The sequence below is a fragment of the Phalacrocorax carbo genome, chromosome 17 (genome assembly GCF_963921805.1).
Source record: "Phalacrocorax carbo chromosome 17, bPhaCar2.1, whole genome shotgun sequence".
NCBI lineage: Eukaryota > Metazoa > Chordata > Aves > Suliformes > Phalacrocoracidae > Phalacrocorax > Phalacrocorax carbo.
The window spans coordinates 9,503,993-9,530,679 of record NC_087529.1 but is presented as its reverse complement, the minus strand read 5'-3'; the positions used below and the strand labels follow the sequence as shown (position 1 = coordinate 9,530,679).

At 38.4% G+C, this 26,687-nt stretch overlaps 1 protein-coding gene across 2 annotated transcripts in view; it reads right to left on the bottom strand.

Moving 5' to 3' along the window:
- Positions 1-26,687, bottom strand: part of RABEP1 (rabaptin, RAB GTPase binding effector protein 1) — a 49,819-nt gene that overhangs the window by 10,965 nt on the left and 12,167 nt on the right. For both annotated transcript variants that reach the window (XM_064468196.1, XM_064468197.1), the window contains exons 2-9: positions 19,822-19,950; positions 17,499-17,702; positions 16,122-16,282; positions 9,850-9,969; positions 6,730-6,865; positions 5,787-5,965; positions 4,684-4,809; positions 601-1,068 (exon numbers count right to left, since the gene is read on the bottom strand). In XM_064468196.1, the coding sequence (XP_064324266.1) occupies positions 601-1,068; positions 4,684-4,809; positions 5,787-5,965; positions 6,730-6,865; positions 9,850-9,969; positions 16,122-16,282; positions 17,499-17,702; positions 19,822-19,950 (1,523 nt within the window). The remainder of the gene's footprint in view (positions 1-600; positions 1,069-4,683; positions 4,810-5,786; positions 5,966-6,729; positions 6,866-9,849; positions 9,970-16,121; positions 16,283-17,498; positions 17,703-19,821; positions 19,951-26,687) is intronic.

The following is a 26,687-nucleotide window of genomic DNA, read 5'->3' as shown; positions in this document are numbered from 1 at the left end:
GCCTGATCTGCTGCGCGTTGCTCTCAGAAACTGGTTTCTGATGATGCAAGTCCCCAACAATTTTCTGAAGCTTCCTTTGTGGTAGCTTTGTGTGTTATGCATATTTTGGCTACTTGTTTCTAAATTACAGTCCATGCATAATCCTCAGTAAAACTCCTTGGCATAAAAAACAGCACTGCTAGCCTTGCTCCTTTTGTTAGTCTTTGCACTTTCCTAGTCACCCCCAGATGCCCTACAACATCCTTTCCTTAGCTTCCCATTTTCTCCTGTTGTTTGAGTTCTCCCATCTTTTTTCACCCCCTCGTGTATTTGTGACGTCAACACCTGCCTCTGCTAGACCCTTCCCTAAGCGCAAAAATATCCTGTATTTAGTAAAGCTGACTTTTCCATGAACAGAGTCAGCCAATATGGTTTACATCAGATGGGCTTTACCCACAGAAGCATTCCAAGAAAGAAAAGTGAATAGCTACATATGATGCTATGTATTTCCTTCCACACCTGACTCAATGGAAAAGCAAATGAGGAAGAGCTGCTACTGAGCAGACAGCCCACAACGCGCAGAGGCAGCTGTCACAGCCGATGCACGCAGTAGGTACTCACCTCCTTCTGCAGTAGGTTCCACTCTGTTTCGCTAACCAAGCGGTAACCACTAGGAGATACATAAGCGCTTTCTACCCCTTGTGTAACACTGGAAAGAAGTGAAGCAGTCTCTTCTTGCTCTGGTGTCATTGCTTTGATTGCTTTTTCCTGATCTTTGGTTAACATGAACCCACTTGGCATTTGCAGAGACCCAAGGGAAGCTGTATCAAAGTTCTCAGACACTGAATCTGCTCCAACAAGTGGTCCAAAATCTGATTCATCCAGGTTCCCAGCAGATTTTGCTTTGTTGTTGTATCCTAAAGCTTTGGACTGTAAAGATCCAGATGTCCCCAGACTGTCTGTTGACTGTGCTCTCCGTAGTCCATCTTTAAACATATCATTATCCGATTTATTGAAAGATTCGCCAGAAGAAAGAAGCAAGTCTGCATCCAACGAATGGACTGAGCCATGGGTGCTATTTACGTGCACCTGGAGTTGAAAACAAGGAAGAAAAAATTATATACTCCATTCTAGAAGCATGATGCAAGAGGAATGCTAGACATTAATTATCAGACACGGTAAAGGCAAGTGTAAATTGTCTTTGGCAAGAACATCTGATCACTAAACTTAAGATGGCAGAGAAAAGGATAGAGAACTGAAATGTACCAGCTAGGATTAAAAAGACAAAACAAACAAACAAGGAAAAAAATAAAGGAAAAGAATCTTCTGTTAACAGAGTGCTTTTGTAAGAATCTGTCTTCGTGCCAGACAAACAAGGACAGGGTCACCTTACATCTTCCAAATGTTTGAAACAAGGCACTTATTCCACTCAAGAGATACATACTCTATACTGACAAGTGAATATTCTTCTTCTATTTCTTTCTTCTGTTTTGAGTGTCTGACAAAATAGCGTAAGAGAAAGAAATATTTTCCTTAAAAGATTATTGGTACACAAAATAAAATGAAAAGGGAAAAGGCTGCGCTTAAACAAAAAAGCATCCTGGGGACTGCCAATATCAGAAGCCACACTAACTGTTCTGTGACGTGTATAAGGCACATTAAGTCTCTTGATCTATTTTTATTTGTAGCACTGAAAAACAGAGAGCAGTAATGCTTTATTTAAAAAGCATATGACTGCTTTCAAAATACTTTCCAATATATTATGCACTTCTGCTTTGCCATTAGACATGTAAAGAAAGTAATGCTGAAAACAAGTCTCTTGAGAAAAATAATAATTTCCAAAATAGGTCCAGCAGAGACTAGCAGGCGACTGGTACTTCCATATAGGCGTTTATAACATTATGTATTTCTGTTTTCGTGACTGTTGTAAATGCCTTGTTTTAAGCATTTTTAGGCTTAATATTCATATTTACTTTGATACGAACTTAAACTTACATATATATATTGCAAAGTTAATGAGAATATGACTTACACAAAACCATCTTCAGACAAGAACTGTTTGGTGATACAGTTAAATCGTTTGTTTGTATTGCAAAGTGCTTAACAGAGAAGAGCTCAGAAGTGAAATTATGACAAGTTACAAGACATGACTGATAATACATTACCACTTCTAAAACACATTCTGTACAGGTAGGAGAGGTCATAAATAGCAATAAAATATAAATCCATAAGCAAAACCAAAGCCACTCCGGAAACTATACCTCTACTAAAAATGTAAAGTTCTCCATCATATATAATTCCTAGAATTAAATAAATGTGATTAAGGGACTAAAGAGCATCCCAGGAACCGAGATTAAAGAAAACATTTGTTCACCATCAATAAGTCTCATTTCGTATCTAGATACGTAAGTGTTAGTATACAACACAGTTTTTGAAATAGAAAAAGTTGTATCCTTACTGTAGGGTAAAGGGTAGAACTAGATCTCAGCTACATTTAGATGTTACAATTCTGAACATCTTTCTGTATTCTGTTACAAATCGGAAATCGGCTGACAGGCCGCACCCAAAGCGTGGTGGTAAATAGCTCTTTTTTCAAACTGGCAGAAGTGGGGTCCCCCAGGGACCAATATTGGGCCCAATGTTATTCAACATGTTCATAAGCGATCTGGATAACGGGATCAAGTGTAGCCTGATGAAGTTTGCGGACGACACCACATTGAGCAGGGAAGTAGACACTCTGGAAGGGAGAGCCGCTCTGCAGGAAGATCTGGATAGGCTCTAAGAGTGCACCAACAAGAACCTTGTGAAGTTCAACAAGGAGAAGTGTAAGGTCATGCACCTGAGAAAACATAATCCAGGAGTGCAGCACAGACTGGGATCCACCTGCCTGGAAAGCAGCTCTGTGGAAAGGGACCTGGGGGTCCTGGTGGACAGGAAGCTCAACATGAGCGAACAGTGGCTGCTGCAGCCAAGAAGGCCAACAGGATGCTGGGTTGCATCAAAAAGGACATCACCAGAGAGATAAAGAAGTCATTATCCTGCTCTACTCAGCTCTTGTCAGGCCACACCTGGAGCACTGTGTACAGTTCTGGTCCCCGCTATACAAAAAGCATGTGGACAGGCTGGAAGGGGTCCAGAGAAGGGCCACCAAGATGATCAAAGGACTGGGAAGCTGCCATACGAGGGTAGGCTGAGAGAGTTGGGTTTGTTCAGCCTTGAGAAAAGGAGACTCAGAGGGGATCTCATCACCATGTACCAGTACCTAAGGGGCAGCTACAAAGATGAAGGTTCCCTTTTTACAAGGAGTCCCATGGAGAGGACAAGGGGGAAGGGACACAAGTTGCTCTTGGGAGAGTCCGATTGGCCACCAGAGGGATATTTTTCACTGTGAGGACAGTCACCATTGGAATAATCTCCCCAGGGAAGGGGTTGGCTCGTCCATTTTGGACACCTTCAAGAGTTGTCTGGTGTCTAGACTGTGCCCTTCCTAGAAAGGTTGGACTAGATGATCCCTCAGGTCCCTTCCAACCTGGGTTTCTGCGATTCTGTGAAATCATTCATAAGAATAAAAGGGCAGACGCTAGAAGTATATACCTTTTTTTCCCTTCAAAAAGGATAAATAAAACAGGCTTACACTGCAAATTCCCAAGTCTCTGGAAGCTTATATAAGCTTCTATAGCACAAAACTTGGTTTGTTTTTTTTATTTTGTCCCTGTTTTGACTTACAAAACATAAATGGAACCTGTCAGATAATCAGATAAAACAACCAAAATGCAGTGGGAAAGGATAAGTAATCACCCATTTTGATATCGTTTCCAAGTCCCAACCTGTGCGTTCATTGGGCTTGTTTCTTCACAAGTGAAAAGCTTAGGCAAATTTCAAATACAATTTCAGCTTGTCCCAGCGTGTGACTATCTACAACACCTAAAAGACTTGCTAACTAATAACATCCAGCAGCATCACTTTTTCTGGCTGTTATAATGAGCCTACCATTACAGCTCGAGCAGCTTCCGCAAAAGCACGGTGCTAAGCCCCAGCTACTGGCTGAGCTAAAAACAAACACCCCAAACAAAACCAAACCACCAACAACAACAACAAAACTCACAACAAAAGAACAACCAAACAGAAAAAAAACCCAGACAAAAAAAAAACAACTCCCAAAAGATTATTTTTGGTTGCTGAACAGATATGGCCAAAAACCTCTACTTGCACCATTGGACATAGTTTAATACATATGGACACACACACTGTACTATTTTGCACATGCTGAGCAACTGGCTAACTTCATAATAGGTCATCGCAGACTTGTCTAACCAGTTTCAGTTCAGTACAGAATTCAGCAAGTAGGTTAGCAAAGGAGCTACAATACAGTGGCTGAATATTCAGATATAATTAGTTTAATTTTGAACATTTAGGTGTTAGAACTTGGCTATAAATCCCAAGAGAATTTAACAGCAGTTAACATCCCAAATGCAAAAGGTAAATTACGGTTTTTAACTGCATGTCTCAGGATTGAAAAGCATTGTCTTCCAATCCTTATTAAAATTTATATATTGAAGTGCAACTCCAAAGATTTTTCAATGCTCAATACGAATTATAAGCTACAGAGAATAAAGGGCGCTAAGTTTGCATTTGTATTTGTAATCAACACCTTGAGGAATGCTTGAGTAATCAAAGTTGCTTTGAACTATCCAATTGTTTTACCTCTTCATTAGATAGCTGGGTAAGAGTTTCCTCATGGGCTAGAGAACACGAAGCTTTCGTTTCATCATCTGAATCTTTTTGCTTCTGTTCCTTTCTCTTGCTAAGCCTTTGCTGATCATCTTCTTCCTAGAAATTAATGGTCAATAGAGAACACTTATAAGCAGGATTCAATTTTGTCATAGCAGTCGACACTAGCTTTTGTGATAAAGGTGGCACTGGAAAGATTATTTTAGTTAAAACCCCAGTATTTATCACATAAGGATTCTTTTGGTTAAAAATCTGGTGTTCATTTCACAAGGCACCCAAACTAACTTAAAGGAAAACTTACCTTTCAAATTTAGTGGCCAATTCATGTTCTAGAATAATTTTATTCAAAGAACATATTACCTAGAGCAAAAATCTTATTGTAGGGATTACCAAATAAGCAACAAACATAGCTCTTACACCAGCTATTGTATAGAACCCAATAACATATTTGCATCACATTAATAGCCATTATACAAGCATGATCATTAAAACAAGACATGAAAACAAGTGCCTTGTCACTCAAAGCAATGGAATATAACGTGGAAGAAGAATCAAAAGGATGACATTATAGAACACTAAGTCATAAAGCATGCACACAATCACTTGTATAGGTAAATTAAAATTATGCTCTTAATTTATACCTGAGCTAGGTGCAATATTGGAAAAACCTAGAAAGAAATGAAACTTGCTATTCTAACATCCTTAATCCAGATGGTTTGCATCATGGATGATTGTTTCTTCCTCCAAGATTAACTTCTGGATATTATTACCTTTTCAGTTAACAATATTGGCAACATTACTTTTAAAGTCACTATATACATTAATATCAAAATATTCACACAAATGGAGAGTTGCTGTGATAACTGTTGGCTGTAATTCAAATGGAGAATTTCTATTAAAACTGCCAGCTATCATTTTCTGAAATATTAGCACACTTAAATAACTTGTCTCCAACATGTTATTTCCATACCTGTTATACCACATTAAATCTATAGTACTTTTTTAAAACAAAAGGAAAAGAAAAAACAAAACAAAACAAACAAAAAAAAAAAACAAGAAGGAAAGCAGCAAGTAACCTGATCCTTTTTTTTCAGTTCTTCAACTTGTCGGAGCTGCTCAGAGGTCAGAACAATTTCCATACGTTGCATATCCCTCATCAGCAAGCGCTGAGACTCCAAGAACTGATCATTGGCTTTTTGCCATGTGTGTTTCAACTGGTTGTGCTGTTGTCGCTCTTGCTCTAAGAGATGGCAGACTGCTCAAAAATAGAAAGAGTTGATCTGAATCAGGATTTTTTTAACGTCTTTTCCAAAGAGGTGCATTTTCACAAATAAAAGTAATCATTGTTCTAATCAAAAACAGTCAGGCTTTGTTCAACAACTGTTTAGGATTAAATAAGACATTTTCTTAATTCCCAAACCTGGCTTATGATTAGGCATGTATTACTGACAGTTTAAGATTTCCCAGTTAAAAGACTAATGCCTTAATTTCCTTCATTAATTCTACTAGTTAGTTTGGGGTTTTTTTTTAATGCTGGTTTCAAAATATTGTCTTCTACACCCCTATTTATTTCAACAGATGGTTCTATTTTTCATTCCTCTACAGTGATTCTGCGCTGTACTGGCATACATGTACATTTACACATCCATCAACCACCAGGCATTTGGAATTGACATACCAATACATTACAGAAATAACGCTAGTTATTGTACACAAATAAAAGACACCAGTAAAATCACTTTAATAAGAAGGAAGCTTGCAATACTATAAGAACTTAGCAGAATTTCAATAGCATCCCTCAAGAGAACAAATGGCTCTGTTGTTTTTCTCAGTCATAAAAGAACTCCACATTCAACTCCTCTGTAAGCATTTCAAGGGCTTTCACATTTAAAAGTACAGCTTCCCATCCCAATTTCTTTAAATCAAATTCAAATAAGAAATCAGGAAAGAAGTAACAGCTGTGTTAGTCTTTGCATCCTTAGTGTAAAAGAGCCAAAAGGATTATTATTACACAGGTACCTTCGTGCAGTTCTTTCCGCAATTTCTCTGCATCTTCTTGCAGGACTGATTTTTGCGTGTTGAGAACAGCCACATACATCTCTAAGTCTGTCCTACATGACTTCTCAGCTTCCAAATAATGGTTCAGTTCTTTAACCTAAATAAAAAGAGGGAAATCCACCATCTCAGTGGAACAATGCTCTCAGGCATTTTCTCTTTCTTAGAAGTCACAGTGTCACCTGTTCAGGTAACATACAGGTGCTGAAGACAAGTTTATTTCTAGAAATCACTAATACTCAAATACCAGTGTAGACGTAATATTTGTATTTATAAATTACTCATTAGAAGTCTGATAAGTCAAACATACCAGTATATTTATAGTGTTTCCACAGTTGGATCACAACAGCAGTGGCACCGAGCACAGAGATGGTAAAGAGGCTAAGAACAGCAAACAATGCAGCAGTCCTTTAATTAGCATTGATAAGCCAACAACTAAGTTCTGTTTTTGGTTTTGCGTTTCCTGCTCCAAAGAGGATGAGGAGATGGTTTAAAGCAGAGTAATAACAGTAGTCAGAAAACATGACTCTGAGGCAAGCTTGAATGAAACCACAGATGGTAAACCTAAGAGAAAAACGTGGGGATGGACAAGAAGAAAAACATTCAAACACATGAAAGGCTGCTGCAAAAAGAAAGGGAAATCCGTCTGTGGAGGATGGGATGAAAGCAATTACAGTAAGAAAGACTGAAGATTGATTAGGATTTTCTTCTCCTTTTTTTTTTTTTTTTAAATAACAAAGCTAACAAAGATCTGGAACAAACGTCCTGCAGAGATTGCAGAATCTCTGCTGAGAACCTCTTAAGACAGGGTTACATAAACATCTGTCAAACATGATGCATGTACAAATGGATCCCATCTTGGAGCAGGGAACGGGCTGAAGCATTTCTTTATGGCCCTATTCAGTTTTATGGTTTGCTGAGTTAGGAATCAGAAGAGTTTTTATTTTCAAGGAAACATAAGATTTCAGGCAGTTTCTGACTGGCTCCACAGAGCTGTTCTTCATCTTCCTTAGACAGTACATGAGCCACAGACACCAACTCAGAGTTCAAGATAGCCCTTCGACTTTAACTTGCCCTTGATGGTGGGGACAGCTTCTCCTGCCCTAGGATACCAAGTGTTCTGTCTGCAGGTCTTTTAGCCATTGAAATGGAGAAATCTGACTCCCAGAGAATAACCCCTGGGAGGGATGGAACGGGTGGGGGGAAAAACCCAAACCAAACCCAAAAACCAACCAACAAAAAATGCCCACCAAAACAGAAGAAATGCATTGTTTCCCTAATCCTGCTAAATACTTGACACTGAAAAACAAAAGTACATGACTCAAGCAGATCTGAGGGATTTCATCATGACCAACAGTCAAGCCAAGTGTATTGCTCATTCTGCACGTGTCAGTCCTTGTACCAGTCTAGTATTATAAATCACGTAAGTAATATTTTGCATATTTGTAGTGCTGTAGATTAGTGTTTTAACAGCTTCCTAAGTTTGTGCTTAAATATCTCCTAGCAATTCCTTCCAATTAGGCTAAAAAGGCAACTTGAAATTGGAATATCAGCAACTTCAGACAGAAGGAAGAATGAAGCAGAATCAACCACAGGTAAGAATTAAGGGGCTACATTATTTTCTTTGGTAAGAATCATAACCTAAAGTGAGAATTCTTTAAAAACAACCCCTCAATAAGTTAGAAACACAGATAAAGTGATTATTATCTTTTTTTTCAAGAGACGTATGCTTGTGTTTTACTCATCCCACAGATGAGTAAACGCCATGCTCAGATTTTAGAGGACTGACAGAAAACCAACACAATTCCTGGTCCTGAAACACTACCAATTTTACAGAGGCCTTCTCTGTCAGGAAAAAGGGAGACAAGAATGACCTATCATTTTTATAACCAAATTCAGCAGAAAAATTCTAAGAAAACTTAGAATGCTCTTAAAAAAGGATGAGACATTAAAAAAAGCATTTTGAGAGCAAGCAAGCAAGAAGAGAAGGTTAACATTTCCTCATCTTCCCCAAATTCAGCCTGGCAACAAAAAGGAAGAAGTATTATTTGCATCAAGACAAAAAAGCAGAACTACCTGGAGAACTATCATTCCTATGACCATTTCAATTATTTGACCCATAAAGAAATTTACAAAGAATCTATGAAGACAGAAAACACTTAAGCATGGATTCTCAATTGAGTACAATTATTAAGACTGTTAAACGGATGACACTGTTCTCCCAAATCTCAGACAGACCTCCGAGTTGGAGTAAAGGTTGGGGTGGGAGGGAAGAAAGAACTCTAGCAAGTCATGAACGTCTGTTTAAATGAAAACACCAGTGATCCAGAAGACAAGGAAGGTATTTATTTGTATGTCTTAAAAACATCCAAATGTTATGTTATTTTGCAATTTCAGCCTATTTAACTTTCAAGATCAAATATTTGTTACAGAAGACGTCTACATTTCTGTATAAAACAGTACATTCAATGCAAGTATCTTACAGTGACGTAGATGTTATTTACCCTTCATGACTGGTGAGAAAGTTCAACAGGGGTTCTGACATATCTGAAGAACACAGGAATGCTGGGTACATCACTTACATTTATTTCTTGGCAGCAACGGCCAGTATCCCTTTCTATGAATCTGAGGTTTGCTTAAAGTTCAAGATATAAAAATTCTGGTGATATTGGCTCAGTTTTATGCCCAGGATTATAAAATAAAATATAGCAAACACCCGACAGAAGTAGACTGAAAGATTTCTGCCAAATGCAGATCTTTCTGTAGCTGCAAGCCATGACATTAATCCACAGGCCAGGCTGTCAGAGTAGTGCAGACTTTTCTCTTTCATTTATACTAGAGCTGCAGCTATGCAGTTCAAGCTAAGCACAGATGACAAACACACGTAACCCAACCCTCAAAACAGAAAGACAGGAAAACACATATAGGCCAAATAAGTTACTTGAGTTACAGGAGAGAAGATATTGCGCATGAAGAGTTTCACAATACACCTTTTTCTCTCTTACAAAATTTTACTTTACTTATCTGCACCAAACCAGCATGCTGCAAGATATAAATTAGGATACAGTTACAACTCCACCTCACCTTTGATGCTTCTAACTCTTTTATTTTTTCTTCAGCTCCTGTCAATTTTTCCTTCAATGCTGCAATCTCTTTCTCCATAGGCATCACAACTGAACGCAGCTTCTCAGCATCTTCCTGGGCCTGAAGTTAACACAACAAATTATGAATAACACATTATCATAGTTTTCGTGACAGTTTCCATTATTGCAGACATTTGGAGAAAATCTCTGTGCCAATAAAAATACCTGACTTAACTTCCACTTTCAATACTCATTGCTATTTATTTAGTTCAGCAGTCATCTCTAGGACAACAGGCCAATATTACTCCATTCACAGAAGGCAGATAAATTTTAAGTCCATGTGTGGATTAGGCCATGAATATCTGCTTTTAAAGAGAATGTTAGTAAATCTATCACTCTTGATACAAGGGAGAAAATTTATATATCAGGCATTCCAAAATACGTACAGTTTTCTATTATTAAAGGCCTAACTGTCCTGTAACTTGCTGCCACACAGCACATATTGAAGTGTAACACAAGAACTGCATGGTGAGTTATTGACTATTCATTTACTTACTCATGAGGTCAAAAGAAAAATGATCTGCACAATAATGCATATTGTAGCTTTATTCTGTTTTAAAAGACCATTTTTCAACTTTAATTACTACTGATGTTGCATCAGTTTTTGGTGTCACTGTGCTAAATATTTCAAAGTTACATACAGACAATTTATCAAAACCCCATGATTTTTTCAAAAAGTAGTTCCGAAAAGATCAAAGCAGGACAACAGAATGAGAAGATTGATATGAGAGGAAAAAAGAGAAAGAGCCAGGTAAAAATAGCAAGAATTAAAATGAGAAATAGCATTCAGTGTTCAAATTCAGAATTGCTCATGTCAAAGGGTGGCCCTGACATCCCCATTTTTTACATGCTCTGGCTTTCCTTCATAGATGCACTTGAAACTTTCCAAGTGAAAGTAACAGCTCCCACAGACTCCACAACAGCAGACAGAACACTCGAATATTCACCGCAGTCAAACTCTTCAAGCCACGAAGAATTTACAAAACCTAATTTCGGTTAATTTTATGTATGAAGGCTCAGAATGCTCAATTGTTCTCTGTCTTCTACTGGAGGAATTCAGCAGGGGCAGGAAGGCAGAGAATTGTGTCCCAAAGCTGAAGTTTCAAAAGATAACACTTTTCCTAACCTGATCAGCAAAGACACCTGCTAAAAGATAACATTCATGTCTTGTTTCAAACCTAGACTATAATGCAAGTCCTAGAGGGTACTCACCTGACTTTCAGTTTCTGGTAAGCTTATTGACAACTCTATTCTGAGCAAGACTTTCAGGAAGAAAAACAGACAATATTTTTAACCATTGAAGTTTTCTAAACTTGAAATCAATAGACAAAATAAAATTGCAATACCTGTCAATTATCCAAATGCTACCAGGTCATTGAGCTCTAAAAAGCTTTGAAGAAAACTCTATAGAGAAAATAAAATTAAATTTCTTCATATTTCATTCCCTTCTGCTACATTTTGTCACTGCTACTTTGCTTGTCCAAAGAGTACAAATAAAATCTGTGAGGAAAGTGAGGAACATCACACGACGCAGTGAATTCAACACCAGGGACATGTGACAGTGTCACATGTACACACATATCCTGTCACTTGCAGCCAGCAACTCAGTCACATTTTTCAAAGAGACGGGAGCAGGAGTTCAACTTCGAGGAGTGCTTGGTATTTCATTTATTTTATCAATTCTATTCATTGAATGCTACCTATAGCCAGCTCATACGGACTAAAGATAACCCAATGTTCTTAGGACTGTTGAATAACCTTCTTCCTAATTTTTCACGATAACTGCAGAAACATGTCATCGCCAGCCTGATTTCACACAGTTCAACACTGAATATAGAGCAACAAATGCATCCATGTTGAAGCCAGCCAGTTCAGAGAAACAGTCAGAAAGTTCCCTGAAAGCAAAATCAGGCTGTTTTACAGCAACCCACTGGAAAGACAAAACTGTATCAAATTCCATGACAGCAAAATTACCGTAGCATTTATTACTTGGTAAACAAAGATGAAGTTTGACACTATGGTTGCAACATATTGCAAATACTTCATTAAAAGGGGCGGGGAAGCTTGGGGGAGGATCCATATTAAAGGTCAGTGTGATACTGAGCTGAACACTCAGCCTATATCTGCTGACAAAAATGAGTGCTGGTCATTGGGTCTTCTTTTGAAGGTAAAGTATAATTACTGACACTCCCAAATTGGGCTTATACTCATACTAGCTACCATGAAGAAAATTAACTCTATTCCAGCCAAAGCCAGGACAAAGTTCCCACTCAAACTTGTAATAAAATATCTACCCTGTTGAAAAATGTTACATGAAGATACTGTCACATGTGGCAAGAGGTGCCACAGCACCACATTTCCTGTGTTAAAAGGCATTATACAGACTCTTCCAGAGGTGTGATCATTAAAACGTTTATTTCCTTCAACCTTTTTGCCAGATTAACTTTACAAAGACCAAGGTTTTACACATTTTCAGCTTGTATTTATTCATCACCTCATCAAAAACAAAGCACTCAAGCTGCTTCTGCCCCAGCAAAGCCTGCTTCCCCCAGCACAGCGGCTGAAGAACATGAAGCATGAAGATGACTCCACACAGAGAACATGCTAAAAGTGAGTCCAAGTCAACACACAAAACATTGTATTTCTAGCCTGACAGCTGGCTACAGCAATCTTGAATGTCATTTTCAGAAGAACAAAAACCTGGCTGGAGAAGTCTCAGGCATGTACTGTACCTGAATTTGTTCCTTAAAAACTAGAAAAGCAGAAAACACGATTTGAGAATCTCTCTTTAAAGTAAGAGTAAACCATTTAAAGGTCATCTAAATCTATTCCACTGTTCTTTATCATTACCAATGAAAGCAGCTTACTCTGTATCAGATTTTATGGCCAACTCTGTCACAGATTGCCTTCCCCTTCCAACTTTCCTTCTGACTAATAAGCACGCTTCATGATATGAGGTTTGTCCCTTCTTGATCTATCTGCAAAATACCTGTTCTGCAGACTTCTGCTATTCAGAGTTTGACACAACTGTGCTAAGAAGAGTCTTTATAGTCATCAAAGCTCCAACAGAAAACCAGATCATTTTCTGCATGGAAAATGAGGTCTGAATAAAAAGGACTAGCCATGTTTTCCCAGTGTGCAAGGCTCATCCCCACCAAGTCAGTCATTGCCCACAGGGAGCCCAGTCATCACTGAGCAGAGAACTTGCATGGAAGCACATGCCACTATGGCTCGACTGCTTTTAGCCTCTGTGATAACAAAAAAAACCCCAAACCTATCTGGTATTACAAAGCAACAGGAATATAGATTTTTATAAATCACCAATACATCTTTCAAAGCTGAATTGCTAGGTAAGCATGCTTTTCATTAGAACAAGGTATTTACCTTTTTTGAGCCAAAAAGGGAGACTTATAGAATACACTAAGTTTTCAGCACAGATTTCTTCGAAATCATTGCTTATTGATGAAACAAACAAAAAAAACGACGAAAAAAACCCAAACCCCCACAGAACATACAAGTTTTCTATAGAGATTTGACGACTTGCAACTCAAAATATATTTACAAGGAAAAGCAAAACAGCTGCTTCCAGACAAGTGCACGTATTTCACCAGACACACTCTTTCTAAGAAGAGGATGCTCAAGAAAGCCAAACACCAGGTTTGCAGGCTAGGGTTGGATACCTCCAGCAAAGTAGTCACAATCTAGTAAATACAGCTCAAATTAGCATGCTTAGAAAACCATTACCAACCCACTCTAAGTGCTCCCAAACCAGGATAAGTAACATGCACACTGGAAGTACACTCAACCAAATAAATAAACTTTAAATTCAAAGAGATATTGACAGAATTTGGAGCAACATTTGTTACCTACCCTTCATCTCTTTCAGGGGAAGAAGTACACAGACACCAAGCATAATCATTAGCAGTTATGTGGACACAGTATTAAATTTCATGGATTTTCTTTGCTGTTCAAAATGGATTTTACAGCCAAACTGAACACAACTGAACTGAGATATTACCCAGCCAAGAAGGTTAGTGTTGTGGAGTGAAACATATGGCTTGTGATCTTGTTTCTGCCCTGTCCATGCCACTCACCTCACTTCTCACTGAGAATGTTACACAATGGTTTTCCACTAGTTTTAAGACATGTGATACATTATATGCTGGTCCAGCACCTCCTGACAACCCAGAGAGCAAAGTACTTTTTTTTTTTCCCTACTCCTGTGAGGTTTTTGGATGAGATTCCTTAGAACTGCCTAAAAATAAAATAAATCCATCCTTACAAAGCAGCATAAAAAGATGGGGGATGAATACAACATTGTTGGCTGGAAATACCATTTTGCATGAGGAATTGATCACATATCTTCAAAGGGCACATGCCAAGTGATCAAGAAAATTCCTTTTGTACTGACTGCTGATGTATGAATATTCATTATTTTGCTAGCCAAACACAGCTTTTTGTGGGCTTGGGATTTGCTTGTTTGTTTTTAGGTGAAATTAACATCCTTTTTCTAATTATGATCTATTTCTTAGTCTCTTGAAGGAAAAACCTCACAGGTTTAATGATGAAGAAGATTTAAAAACCCATGCAAAGCAGTTTAAACAATTATTTCAAGGTGCACCCTCATATTACATAAAGTACACATTCCTCTGCTTTACAGGCCTACAAAGCTTTCTGAGCTCATATTAATCACAGATTAATAAATTGATCACCTTTTCCTTTCATATTACAAGGGATATTTCCTTTTAAGAAAAGGAGTATAGTTGAAAATGTTATCGATCTACTATGTTAAACTTAAATGCTAACTAGCACATAGTAAAGCCACTAAGTTTAGGTGAGCTGCTCTGTCATCTAAGCAACCTGCAACTCCAACTCTTACAAGACCAGTATATTCAGATTAAAAAAAAAAAAAAAAAAAAAAAAGGTGCTGAGATTTTAGTTATTGGAAAGACTCTCTCAGCAAAGAGAGATTTTTCTCAGCAAAGAGAGATTTTTTTCTAATAAATCTTACTGGAAGTTTGTTGGTAATGAACTGCCAGGACTTTTACACTATGAACTCTGCATCTTCTGGGTTGTTTCTGCAAGACTCGCCACACTGATTCGATTTTGAACTTTCCTTCTAACTTCAACCAAAGTCTTTTTTCTTTTAATAGGGCTGAAACCTTCTCTTAAAAAGCTGATGTCTTAAAATTCCAGTGGCAGTAATTCTGTAGTCAGAATACTGGCAAATAGGCTTTACTCTGAGTTCCACCTTTATAAATCAGGACTATACAAAGAACAGTCTCACTGAGTACCAAAGAGCAATTATGCAACTACAACTAGCAATATTCAAGAATCTCTTTATGACTCTCGGAAAAAGAATTCCATTTTGCAACACTAATACCGATTGCTTGTTACAACATAGTGAAAATGGGTAAAATACTTATGTGGAATGTTCGTGATATTCAATACTGCGTTTCTTCTGCCGACAGCAAGCATAAACAAGGAAATGTAGTGACGTGGCAGATTCAGACGTTAGCCTACTCCTTTATTGAATAATCATTTATTACATTAAAAATTTTTTTAAAATCCAAACTCAACACAAGGCACCTCAATCTACTTCTATGAACTCTAAGTCACAGATCTTTGAACAACAACAAAATCTTTCCAACCTCCAAAGCAACTATCTTTCATCATCTAGAGCCTGTTGTTTTATAACAGCAAGGCTGTGTATTTCCTAGGAAGCCAGTGTACTGTGTTGCACAAACATGGCTTACCTTAAGGAAAGATGAAAGATATTTTAGACATAGTGCCCATTAAAAACCTCAAAAGAAATTTATAAGATTTGAGAAAAGGAATAAAGGTGCAGAAGTGTAAAGGAAATTTTATAAGTATGCAGTCAACCAAGAGAAATCTAGAGAGGGCTTTACTTGAGTTCATTTGACATTATGACAAGAGACTTTACAAGGCTTCCTGCTTTTACAAGCTAAAGGCCAAACCTTACCATGTTCTCAGGTGCAATCCTCTTACTGAATCCACATAATCAGATATAACACCTTTATGGATTCAAATGCAGGATTAGGTCATGATGACTTCCATGAACAAAGAGCTGAAAGTTGGCAGAACGAGGCTATGTGTATTCTGAGGAATTACAGCAGGGCGTAGAAATGAACTCATGCATAACAACATAAGTGTATCTTGGAACAGAAATTGAAGAGCTGGATTTCAACATACCTTTTTCATTTCATTTTCTAGGTTTTCTTCCTCTTGACCTTCAGACAGTCGCCGCCTTAACTCTGCTATTTCCCGTTCCACATTTTCTCGATATTGATTCCACTGAGCTCGCTCTTGCTCCAACCTGTGATGATACTGGAGCTCATAGTCACGAACAGTCTCTATAAAACAGTATTTTCAAAACTTATTTTCAATGTAAGTTAAAAACCAGAGCTTTAGGAACTCCATCTCCAGTCAGTCAATGATTTATCATAATTGGTCAAAACCAGGACAACAGTGAACAATCCCTTCCTCTCTCTTCCTTTTGACTCTTGCCCCAAAACACAACTACACAGCAGAAGATTCAGAGACTGCATCTCAATTTGTACCATCACTAGAAAACAAAACAACAAGAAAATTTAGCAGCACCTTTTGTACCTCCAAGCACATCATCCAAACAAACTACCAAAAGCCTACTTACTTACTCCAAATTCCAAAGGAACTAGAACTTCTCACACAGCTTTCATTTCCCTATTATTAATATTACCCCATCAGGTAAGGGGCTGTGTCTTTGTTTACATATTACAGCAGCTGGCACAACTGAGGCTTGATCTAGGTTCATGTATCTACATAGATCATAAATAAACAGAAATTTGTGTACTCAATATACACAAGATTTGTGTTCTCTGGACGAAAAGCATTATCAGGTAATGGAAAAACTGCCTACAGCCTGTAGGCTCAGGATATTGTGATCCTCTTTGTGAACCTTTAAGAAAACAGCCAGTTATGGCAATGGTCTGTCACCAGTTTACATCCTGCATTTTGTTCCTTGCACATAGTTTGTCTCAGAAATGTCAACAGCTGTGAAACGTGCAAACACAACAAAGAATAGCTCAGAACTATCAGGAAAAAACAATGACCCACGGCTGATACAAAGCAGCATGTTCAGTCACTAGCCTGGGGAAAAGTCCATGTGATAGTACTGGAGGGACACTTCACTGTTGGACAGCAGAACTATGTTTACACAGAAGGAGAGAAGAGAATCATGATGTCAGCCTAAAGCTATTTTCACACTTGTTAAATTACATGCATTATACTTATCTTCGTGGAATGATGAAGTATCACATTCATAGTCCCTCAAAAATGCTTTACATATATATGGGAGTTCCCATTGCCATGATTCTTTCTAAATTCTACCCTCCTATTAACAGGAAAGAACCACACCAAGCTCCTTTTCAGAAACGTAGGAACTATGCTCCATCTGTCACTTCTGTAACCTAGTTTTGCCAAGCCATGAAAAGCAAGTTATCCATATTCTGTGCGAGAGCAGGCACATATCATTAAACACATACTGAAGAAGTGTCTGATCTTAGCAGCAGCAGCTTGCCTGGTTGTTACCTTTCATAACAGCTTGTAGTGAAGCTACTTCTTCTTGCCACTGTCTCTTCACCTCATCGATAGCTTCCTGCTTTGTATTCTCAGATACTGTAGCTATAGCTTTAATGTTCTCCATTTCGGCATGAGCTTCCATCAGCTGGGTCCGCAATTGTCCCAGATCATCTTGAGCTGCTTGCAGCACTGCATTTTGTCTTTTTAGGTCCTCTGAAAAGAAGTATTTTTTAGCTTAATAAATTCAACCGGAAGAGGATGCATAATTGCTATGGCAAAGAACAGTGCCTATCAAGGGTGTGAAGGCAGCACTGATATTAAAGCATCACCCCATAACAACTGAACATAAGTTAGCAGGTGCCTTTAGTCTTTGACTTCACTTGCCTTTGCCTTTTAATAAACAAGTAACTCCTTGTGGACACAGCCACAAAGCAGACACTGAAGATATAACCTATGAATCAATATACCTGAGTAAAGTGAATTATGCTTTTAATTAGTTCATTATTCATTAACTCATTCTGGTAATGAATCTGGAAAAGATAAGAACAGACAGGAAGAGAGTTCTTCCCCCACTTTTGGCACCAACTTGGTCCTGAATTTGAATAGAACATTTCATATTTCTTGAACAGGAACACTAGGTGACCAATACCTGGAGCTCACATAAGGAAACTATGCAGCCTACTTTGCTCTTTACCATGGCTTCGCTACAACTAAGCTTCTACTAAAAATAGGGATACATTCAATGGAACATCCACCACTTCTCTAATTGTTGCAATTATAAAGAGAAGTTAAACTAATTTCACATTATCATCCTGAGTTTTTGGTTAATCTGAAACAAAAAGCTCTGGAAGACATATATTACACAATTAATCCCAAAAGCACTAAAACAAAATACAGTTTTATGCCCACATAGCCTATATCAATGGCAATCACTTTTAGCAGAAATATCTGGCCAGTGTACAACAAACAGCAAGCTATCTCCATTTATCTCTCTCAGTACCAAAATGTTTAATTAATCCTGGTGCCCAAAACCTTACCCCTGGATAGAGAATATGGAATCCTGAGCTAATCGGGTACTCAAAAGGGCATTAATCCTTGTGTAAAAAACCCAAGATCTTGTAGCATTTATATTACTTAGTTCTCAAATGACAGTATCAAGAGCAGGCTGCTACAATGCCAACGTACATTTAGGAAAGGGTCTTGGAGAACGGGGAGGGGGGTGGGGGAAGAAAAGTAATTGTATATTCCCCTCTGGTATCCTTTCACTTCAGTACATGGGAAAGTTGGATTTTTTCTTTCCGCTCGTCACAATTTATTTTCTATTTTTTGACGGTTCTGTTCTGAAAAGAAGGGAATTATTGCTGATCTCATCAGCAGTGTCTTGTATCTTAAATTTCCTTTCATCCAGCTGCTAGAAACTCAAAGAAATAGGCCTTCTGTATGATATGATCTTCATTATGCCTGTTGTATTTCTGCTCTCATAAGCTTATACAAGCAGCTGCAGTCTTAATACATTATTTTTTAGGCTTTGCTTTCATATGTTAAGGATAGGAAAATCATGAGGATTAGGAATAAATCAATTTGGCTCTCAGAACAGCAACTATCTCTAGTCTACAATTCTTCATCAGATATTTGAGCTCATATGGTTCAAATTTTCCTATAAAGACTGGCATTGAAATAGATGCTCTTGGCTGGTATTAAAACTTTTATAATGTTTGTCTGCTTACATTCAAACTCAGATGGAAATTTAAGACAAATTAATACTACATAAAAATGCTAGCCACAGAGTACAAACCACACGCCACCTAGACTATGTCTTTCCACTTACCAGAACAGCTGCTGTTCAGAGAGAATGAGCACACCATGACTTCAGAACACTAGTATTAAAACTCAGTTGTGGTATTTCTGCATGTACATCAAGTTGCACTGCTGACTCCTATCCATGCAGGCAAATCTTTAAATTAATTCTAAAAAAAAAATCATTCCAGGAAGCTGAAAGCCACCTATTGAATTTTATTCTCTAGTTGTCTCTTTATGTTCTTATTATGTGTCTGTTTAAAAGACTACTGTCACACTCTCATTTTTGGCAAATCAGAAATAACAATCATGCTGGATATGCAGTCAACTATCCCAGTACTGGAAGAAAAATCCCTTAAATCCTATTATCCTTAACCAACTTTAAAAACCCCAGCCAAACAAAAAGAAAGTGTGTGGTGTACATAGGCAAACAGGGAATAGTAGCTGGCATGACAATTGTTATTCTTCACACAGGGATTATTTGAAGCTCAAGCTTAATTAAACTTCAGAGTAATTCAGAGAATTGAGAACTTACCTTCCTTAGCCAAATATAACTCCTTAAATTTTGCTCTCTTTTGATTAAATTCTTGCTCAAGTTGCTGCTTTGTGCGCAGAAATTCTGCGTTGACCTTTTCCAATTCTGCTACCCGTTGTAGAAGAGCAACTAAAAACAAAAGAGAAGATAAGGTACATCACTAACACTTAAGGCATCCCATTCTGCGACACTGAGGTTTGGGGCTTATTCTTTTAAAAATATCTTTATTCATTAGCTCAGCTGATGCCCCATAATATATCAGGACAACTAGTCAGAGTCCTTTAAGCAACAACGGAAGATACGTTTTCTCAGACCGTAGCACCAAATTGTAATAGGCATCTTCACAGCGCTAGAGGTGCATGTGACAAGGAATGCTGTAGAAAACAATCAATCTCCTAAAGAAAACCACAATTTTGAATATACAATAAAGGAAGAAGCGGGAGGGGGGGAGCACCAAAATTATTTCTATTGGTGGTTATTTCCAAAACACTGGGAATTTAGTCACCAGGCACAGAAACAAGTGTGTGAAGGCTGAACAACAAGGCACTAAGTTCTCAAAGGCTGAGGTCAAAAAACAAAGTGACAGCTGCTCAGCTAACAACTATGGAAGAACAAAGCACAGAAAAACCCATAGGCTAAAAATTAAATGCCATTATCTTTCCTGTCTTCGGTTCTGCATTTTCACCAAAAGAACGTTTCTCATACTATATTCAGAGAAGTCTGCCAGAAGATGACCACCATCTACGGAAGAATAACCAATCATAAGATAAAACTCTCCTCATTTCCAGCAGGTAAAAATCCTCAAGAGCACACAAACATCACATTAGCAGTTAATCTGGTGGTACAACAAAAAAGGGAAATCCACAAGACACCTAAAGATTGTTACCATGCAGTTGTTACTGAAAAAACCCATACAATACCACCGTATGATGCTATAAAGATCCCTCACAGCCACTGACCCTACAATACTGATCTTCGTGTGCACTATTAACTTCTTTCCACTTCAGGTGTATATGTCTGGTTTAGGTTCCAGACAGTTTCACATTGCACACCTCAGAATTCAAACAGAGAACAGAAACAAGAGACAGATGAACTAGAACTAAATCCATCTCCATGCTGCAATGCACTAAGCAAAAAATGTTCCTTTACACAATTCTCTATCTGTTCTCCAAAAGCATTTTATGGACACCTTCCGACTCTGACATGCAAAGCTGAATCTCTTCTGATATAGCCTCTATACAGCACAAACTAGATATATAAAATATTGATCCTTCAGAAGTGTTTGCATATCACACCCAACATAATTCCCACCAAAAGCAAGTAGTGAAAACATAGTGCAAAGGCTACATGTCTTCAGCATCAAACATTTAGGCTTATGAACAGCTGGAATCAGATCTAGAGCTTACAGTGGTAAAACACTGGATGGTCAGTGCCATTAAGATCAGGTGAGTTATATGTTTTTTTCAGTACCAGATGACTTAGACCTAAGAGCAGATACAAACAAAAGGACCTTTTAAAAGCACAGGTATGTTTTACTGATCCCTGGTTACGAGGGCTTATGGTGTTACAAAATACAGAACTTAATCTGTTCAACTCAAGATAAGATAAAGGGTATATGTAGATACATGACTGAAGAAATTCTAATGTGGCTTTTTTACTGAAATCCTAATGTTGCCTTTTTATCACCTTAAATATCAACACACAGATTTTTCTGGCCAGCAACCCCTACCTGGATAATGCAGAGCCAACTGCACGGGAGTATTCTCCAGAAAATGAAAGAAACCTGTAGCAAAGGTGGCACACTGAGAGCAATGCTTCAAGTGACTTAGGAAAGCGGCTGGATCAAAACCAGGAGAGAAATTGCACACACGGAGCCAGGCCCAGGTAGCAAAAATGCTTCCCAAGGCTAACGAGTTGCCTTTGATCTCTCACTAAAGTCTTCCAAAGGGAAAGGGTTTGCTTTCGATTTCACTCCCCGCTGACTTCTGAGGGAGGGTGATGCTGCCAGCAAAGCTGCTTCGTGGCACCCGGGGGGAGAGCAGCTCGCTTGCTGGCCCAGGCCACAGCCCCCGCGCAGCCCACCGCTGCAACGCCTGCCTCACACCTCTGAGGGATGAAAAGCGAGGCTTGGCTCAGGGGAGGTGGTTTTGATCTCATAGTTTCAGCTCTTGAAAGGAAACTATTAGAAGCACTAAAGCCTAAGAGAGCTGTACCCCGTGGTTAGGGGCAGGTCGGTAAACCCTAGGGGTCCAGCCAGGCAGCTCTGCATCTGCCGTTACAGACAGGAGGTCCAAAGCCACACACGTACATTCAAAAGAAACCAAGGAGGAATCTGGACATTGCTCATCTTACAAACACTGTTTTGAAGACTGTAGAAAAAAATTGTTTAATTCTACAGTTACTAATTCTGAAAGTTAACCAGCCAACCACAGACGTCACTAAACCTCCTCCACCCAGCCCTCCAAAAAGACGACTCGAGCACTCCTTGTTTACTTGTTTCCCTTTCCATCTTTCTTTTGCAGAGAGACAGCAGCAGCTGTGCTACTGCTCCCATGAGAAAGCTGTTGTGCAAAGCAACCGAGTTCTATTTCTTCTGAAGGTGAGAGTTGCTTCTGCTGAGGATGGAAGGAAGAGACGACACCACAGGAGCAGAAACCTTCAGTGCTTTAAGCTGGGGGAACAACAGACTCATCCTTTTTAAATCCTCCCACCCAAACAAAGAGGGATGGCAGAGCCACCAAGCAGGAAACTTCAGATATTTTCATTTACAGCGTTCCCCTTCTCTACAGCCTGGCAGTTACGTATAAAAAATTAATGAATAATCAACCCCACCACAACAGAGCTCTGGCCGCTGTCAGGACCAGCTGTAGGCGTTCAGAAAAACCAAACAGTTTAAGATCTCAACTGCAGGTCACGCACCATTGCAATTATGTATTAACAACATTCTTTTTATTCAGATACTAAGTTGAGCATGTTTTTACCACCTGTACTGTGTATGTGGCTCAGAGCAGACCTTGCTATTGCTCACATAGGACAGGAGTTAGTCCGCACTACTGTTATGGGCACTGCAGCAATACAAGGCACATAAACTTGAGGATGATAAGCTATGCAATACATAAACGCCCCAAAGCGCATATGCATAAAAAGAAGAGCAAAGGAAGGTTTATTTTCTAAGACATCATGCCAACTACCTTCTTTCTACTAAGTAATGATTAAATTTTCACCAAAATTACTTGCTTCCCTGGGAGTATGATTTGTACCATGGCCATACAGACCCTACCCTTTCCAAAATGAAAGACTGAATCCAAATCCACATTGCCAGATGCAGGTAACCACGGACTAAAGTCTGCCTGGAAGTACACTGAAGTCAAGGGCAGGAGATGGACTCATTCATAGATTTTCAGCTAGGCCTTCAGTTAGCTGACTTGTTGCTCTGAATTTAGGTCCAGCTCACCCCAGGTCTGTAACAGAGCTGAAAAATGAAAACCATATTTACCATTATAGGCTACCAAATTAAAACTGACAAAAAAAAATATAATCCCCAAACCAAAACATATGTTTTGCAATGACAGTATTCATTAACTTGCCAGAGTCCCAATCCCTGCGTTCCCCTTCCTGTGCATGGAAATGCAGCTATCAATGTTTAACGACACTGATGAAGTATATAGTCAAAGCAGCCCGATAGATGGTCAGCTCTTGTAGAGCTACACCTGACTGAAACAGGATCTTGTGTTACACATGAGATCAGAACAGACACAGGCCATGCTGTATTTCATAAGAGCCGTAGTGTGGAAGACCTAATTCCCTAATTAGGGCCCTAACCCATCAAGAAACAAACAAAACCCTAAAGACCCCACTTCTTAACACCTGAAATAGCATGGAGAAGAATTTAAATTAAAATTGATATGCCACACTGAAATACAAACAAGCAAACAAGTAGTCCCTTTGGCCAACAATTCATTAGCTGTAAATAGCACTTTTTCCCCCCCAGAGTATTGGGGCAAATAGAATACCGATGGCACAGTTAGACATGCCAATTAAATTATTAGTTTTGCTTCTAACAAACAACATGGATTTTGCAGAGACACTTCAGGTCAGATGCAGGGATCACCATCTCCCTGTTTAACACTAACATTATAACAAAATACAGGGTACGACTTATATGGCTTAACCGGGTAGAACTCAAAAGATGGGCAGCAAAATTCATTTCAGAGTGGAGTCATCAATTTACAGGAAAACCATGAAGCTACTAGAGTACACAAAGGGAAACTTTAGTGACAAAGCTACAACTTCCTCCTACCCCACTAAACAGCAAAATTTCAATTCAAGGAAAACACAGGAATGAACACACATTTCTTATTGACCATTGAAATGTTGCCAAAAGGATTACATTTTATGTATGACAAAGTTTGCAGTTACACAAACAGGTAATGACCATTGCAGAACTAAGACAGACAAAGCTGATTATCAATAAGACTATTTTTGAGTACTATGTCTATTTATAAAATTAATACCACAAAGCTTTCTACTTGATATTTAAAGTGTCAAACATGACATCAGAAGTTCAGTCCTACATAGCTGAAATCTAAAAAACAGATCAGAAAAAATCCCCATGCATACAATAAGCTTTTTGGAGACAAACAAACAAATTAAATTCTGTCATACTTCTGTTATTTTCCACCTCTTTCTTTTCCTGTATCTTCTGCTTAAGTATGGAAAAATAAAAATATATGGCTGCCCATTTTTCTTCATGTTTATTTCCTAAGTGTACTAATTTTCATCTATCATTACATCATATTGGAGCTACAATTACGTTACTATATAAATTTTTAATCTAAGAGTCTGGCACCAGGCCATGTATTTAAACTGCAAAAAGCTCTCCTTTATTTTCCTGAAACCGGATTTGATTTAAAAACAAACATAAAAACAAACCCAAACAAAAGAGGAAAAAAAAAACCACATTAAACACCCCCCCCCACCCCCCACCCCCAAATTCCCACACTTAAAATACACTCCAATACAGTTTTCTGTAACAGGGACCCAGAAGTAAAGGAATAAAGGAATAGATTATGGTTCTTTTAAGAGGTATGTTGAACAGAAACAATTTCTGACTTATGAAATGGAGGAACAAAATTTGCCCTTGCACACAGATATTCAGCAGCAGCAGACTGAACTGAAGGGAAAAAAGGAAGAAAAGAATTATTTACTTTTCTGAAATGTGCATTTGGAAGCATCAAGCATTTTATTTCCTTGGCCAAATGCCTAAAGCTTACTGGTCAGCATGCACTTTTCTAGTTTTATTTGAGGACAGAGAAGCTCACCCGACTTCTCACTTGCCACCTTTGTTTTCAGAGCGGCAATAAATCCCTCTGGATTGTCACACCTCTCCTTTCCAGAGGACTTCACTGCATGCAGTGATGATAACTAAGCTACAGGGAAAGAAAAAAAAAGAAAAACACACACAACCACCCACCAAAACAAAACCAGAGAAAGACACTAACCTACAGCTGTGCCATGGAAGACATGCTGTTGCTTGCCAATATTATCCCCAGTAAGTAGTTCTGTAGAAGTAACTCTTACACAGTTCCCCATTTTGAGCAGCATGGCTTTCAGAGACATGTTGCATTCATCCAACAATTTCTAGTTTACTGTACAGTTGAAGGTTATTTGACATCCACAATTTGTTCTCTATTGACTAAACATTCACAAGCAAACAATCCAGTAGAAATTTAATGCTATATACATAAAAACTTGGTGTTGCTGACAAATGCAGATATCACTTACAACGTAGAATTGAGCCTTGCTGCATCATATCTGTTACAATATCTTTTTATTTATTGCAGTAAATCAATAATTGCAGGATCAAAAATATTCAACTGAGCACTGCATGTTACAAACATCTAACCACATTATAAATATTATACTAATGTGAAGTGCAAGTTTGCAACGCACCATTAAAGTTTGAAAGTAATATTACTTTTTAATTGAGGTTGAATGACTGAAACACACCTTTCCACTGTAACTTGTAGTCTCAGCAGTGCCTATTCCTACTCTTTATTTTCCTTTATGTTAAGCACTGTATGACATCCTACATTAAGGTTCTCAGAAAAAAAAGAAAAAGCTACCACTGAATTAAAAGTCATTAAAGTCTAAAGAAACAGAGGTATTTGAATAAATGGGAAGATTCTCTTCTATAATACAATCAAGACATGAGTTGCTTCCATTTCACAGGTGCATCATCTCTTCCTGCTTCCAACCAGCTGGGGTAGCTGCTATTCACTATGAAGCCTTGTTCAAGATCAGCACCAAAGCTGCATCTGGTGCTGCAGTTTTAAATCAACGCAGAAGTGTATAGCAGGCAAACGAACATGAGAGCACTTCCAGGTTTGGGTCAGACACTGATTACCAGAAATGTCATGTAGTACTTGTTAGTAAGACAACATGTTGTCCCCTATCTTTGATGTGCAACCATTTTTACTGAAATCTTCCTCAAAGTTGTTTATAGAGCAAACATCTTCATGCAGAATTACAAGGGAAAAGGCCAACATATTGTTTCTCCTTCCCCATTTCTTCCACTTCTGCTTCCCATTTTTTTTCTCTCTTTTCACCGTGTTCAAAACATGTTAACTACTTCCTTGCTTTGTTATTGACTCCCTCATCTTCTTTCTTGGACACAAAACCATGCAGTTGCTGTTTGGGTCCAAATCTCCATCCCCTGACACTCCATTCACACTCAGTAAAAGAGAATCACACCTGACTTAGTCCCAGTTTTGATAAGCCCACTTCATGTGATGAGTAATGTTCCCCACCTCTTCTACACATTTAGTCACTTTGGCTCCAGGTAACTTAAGTCTAGTTTTAAATTT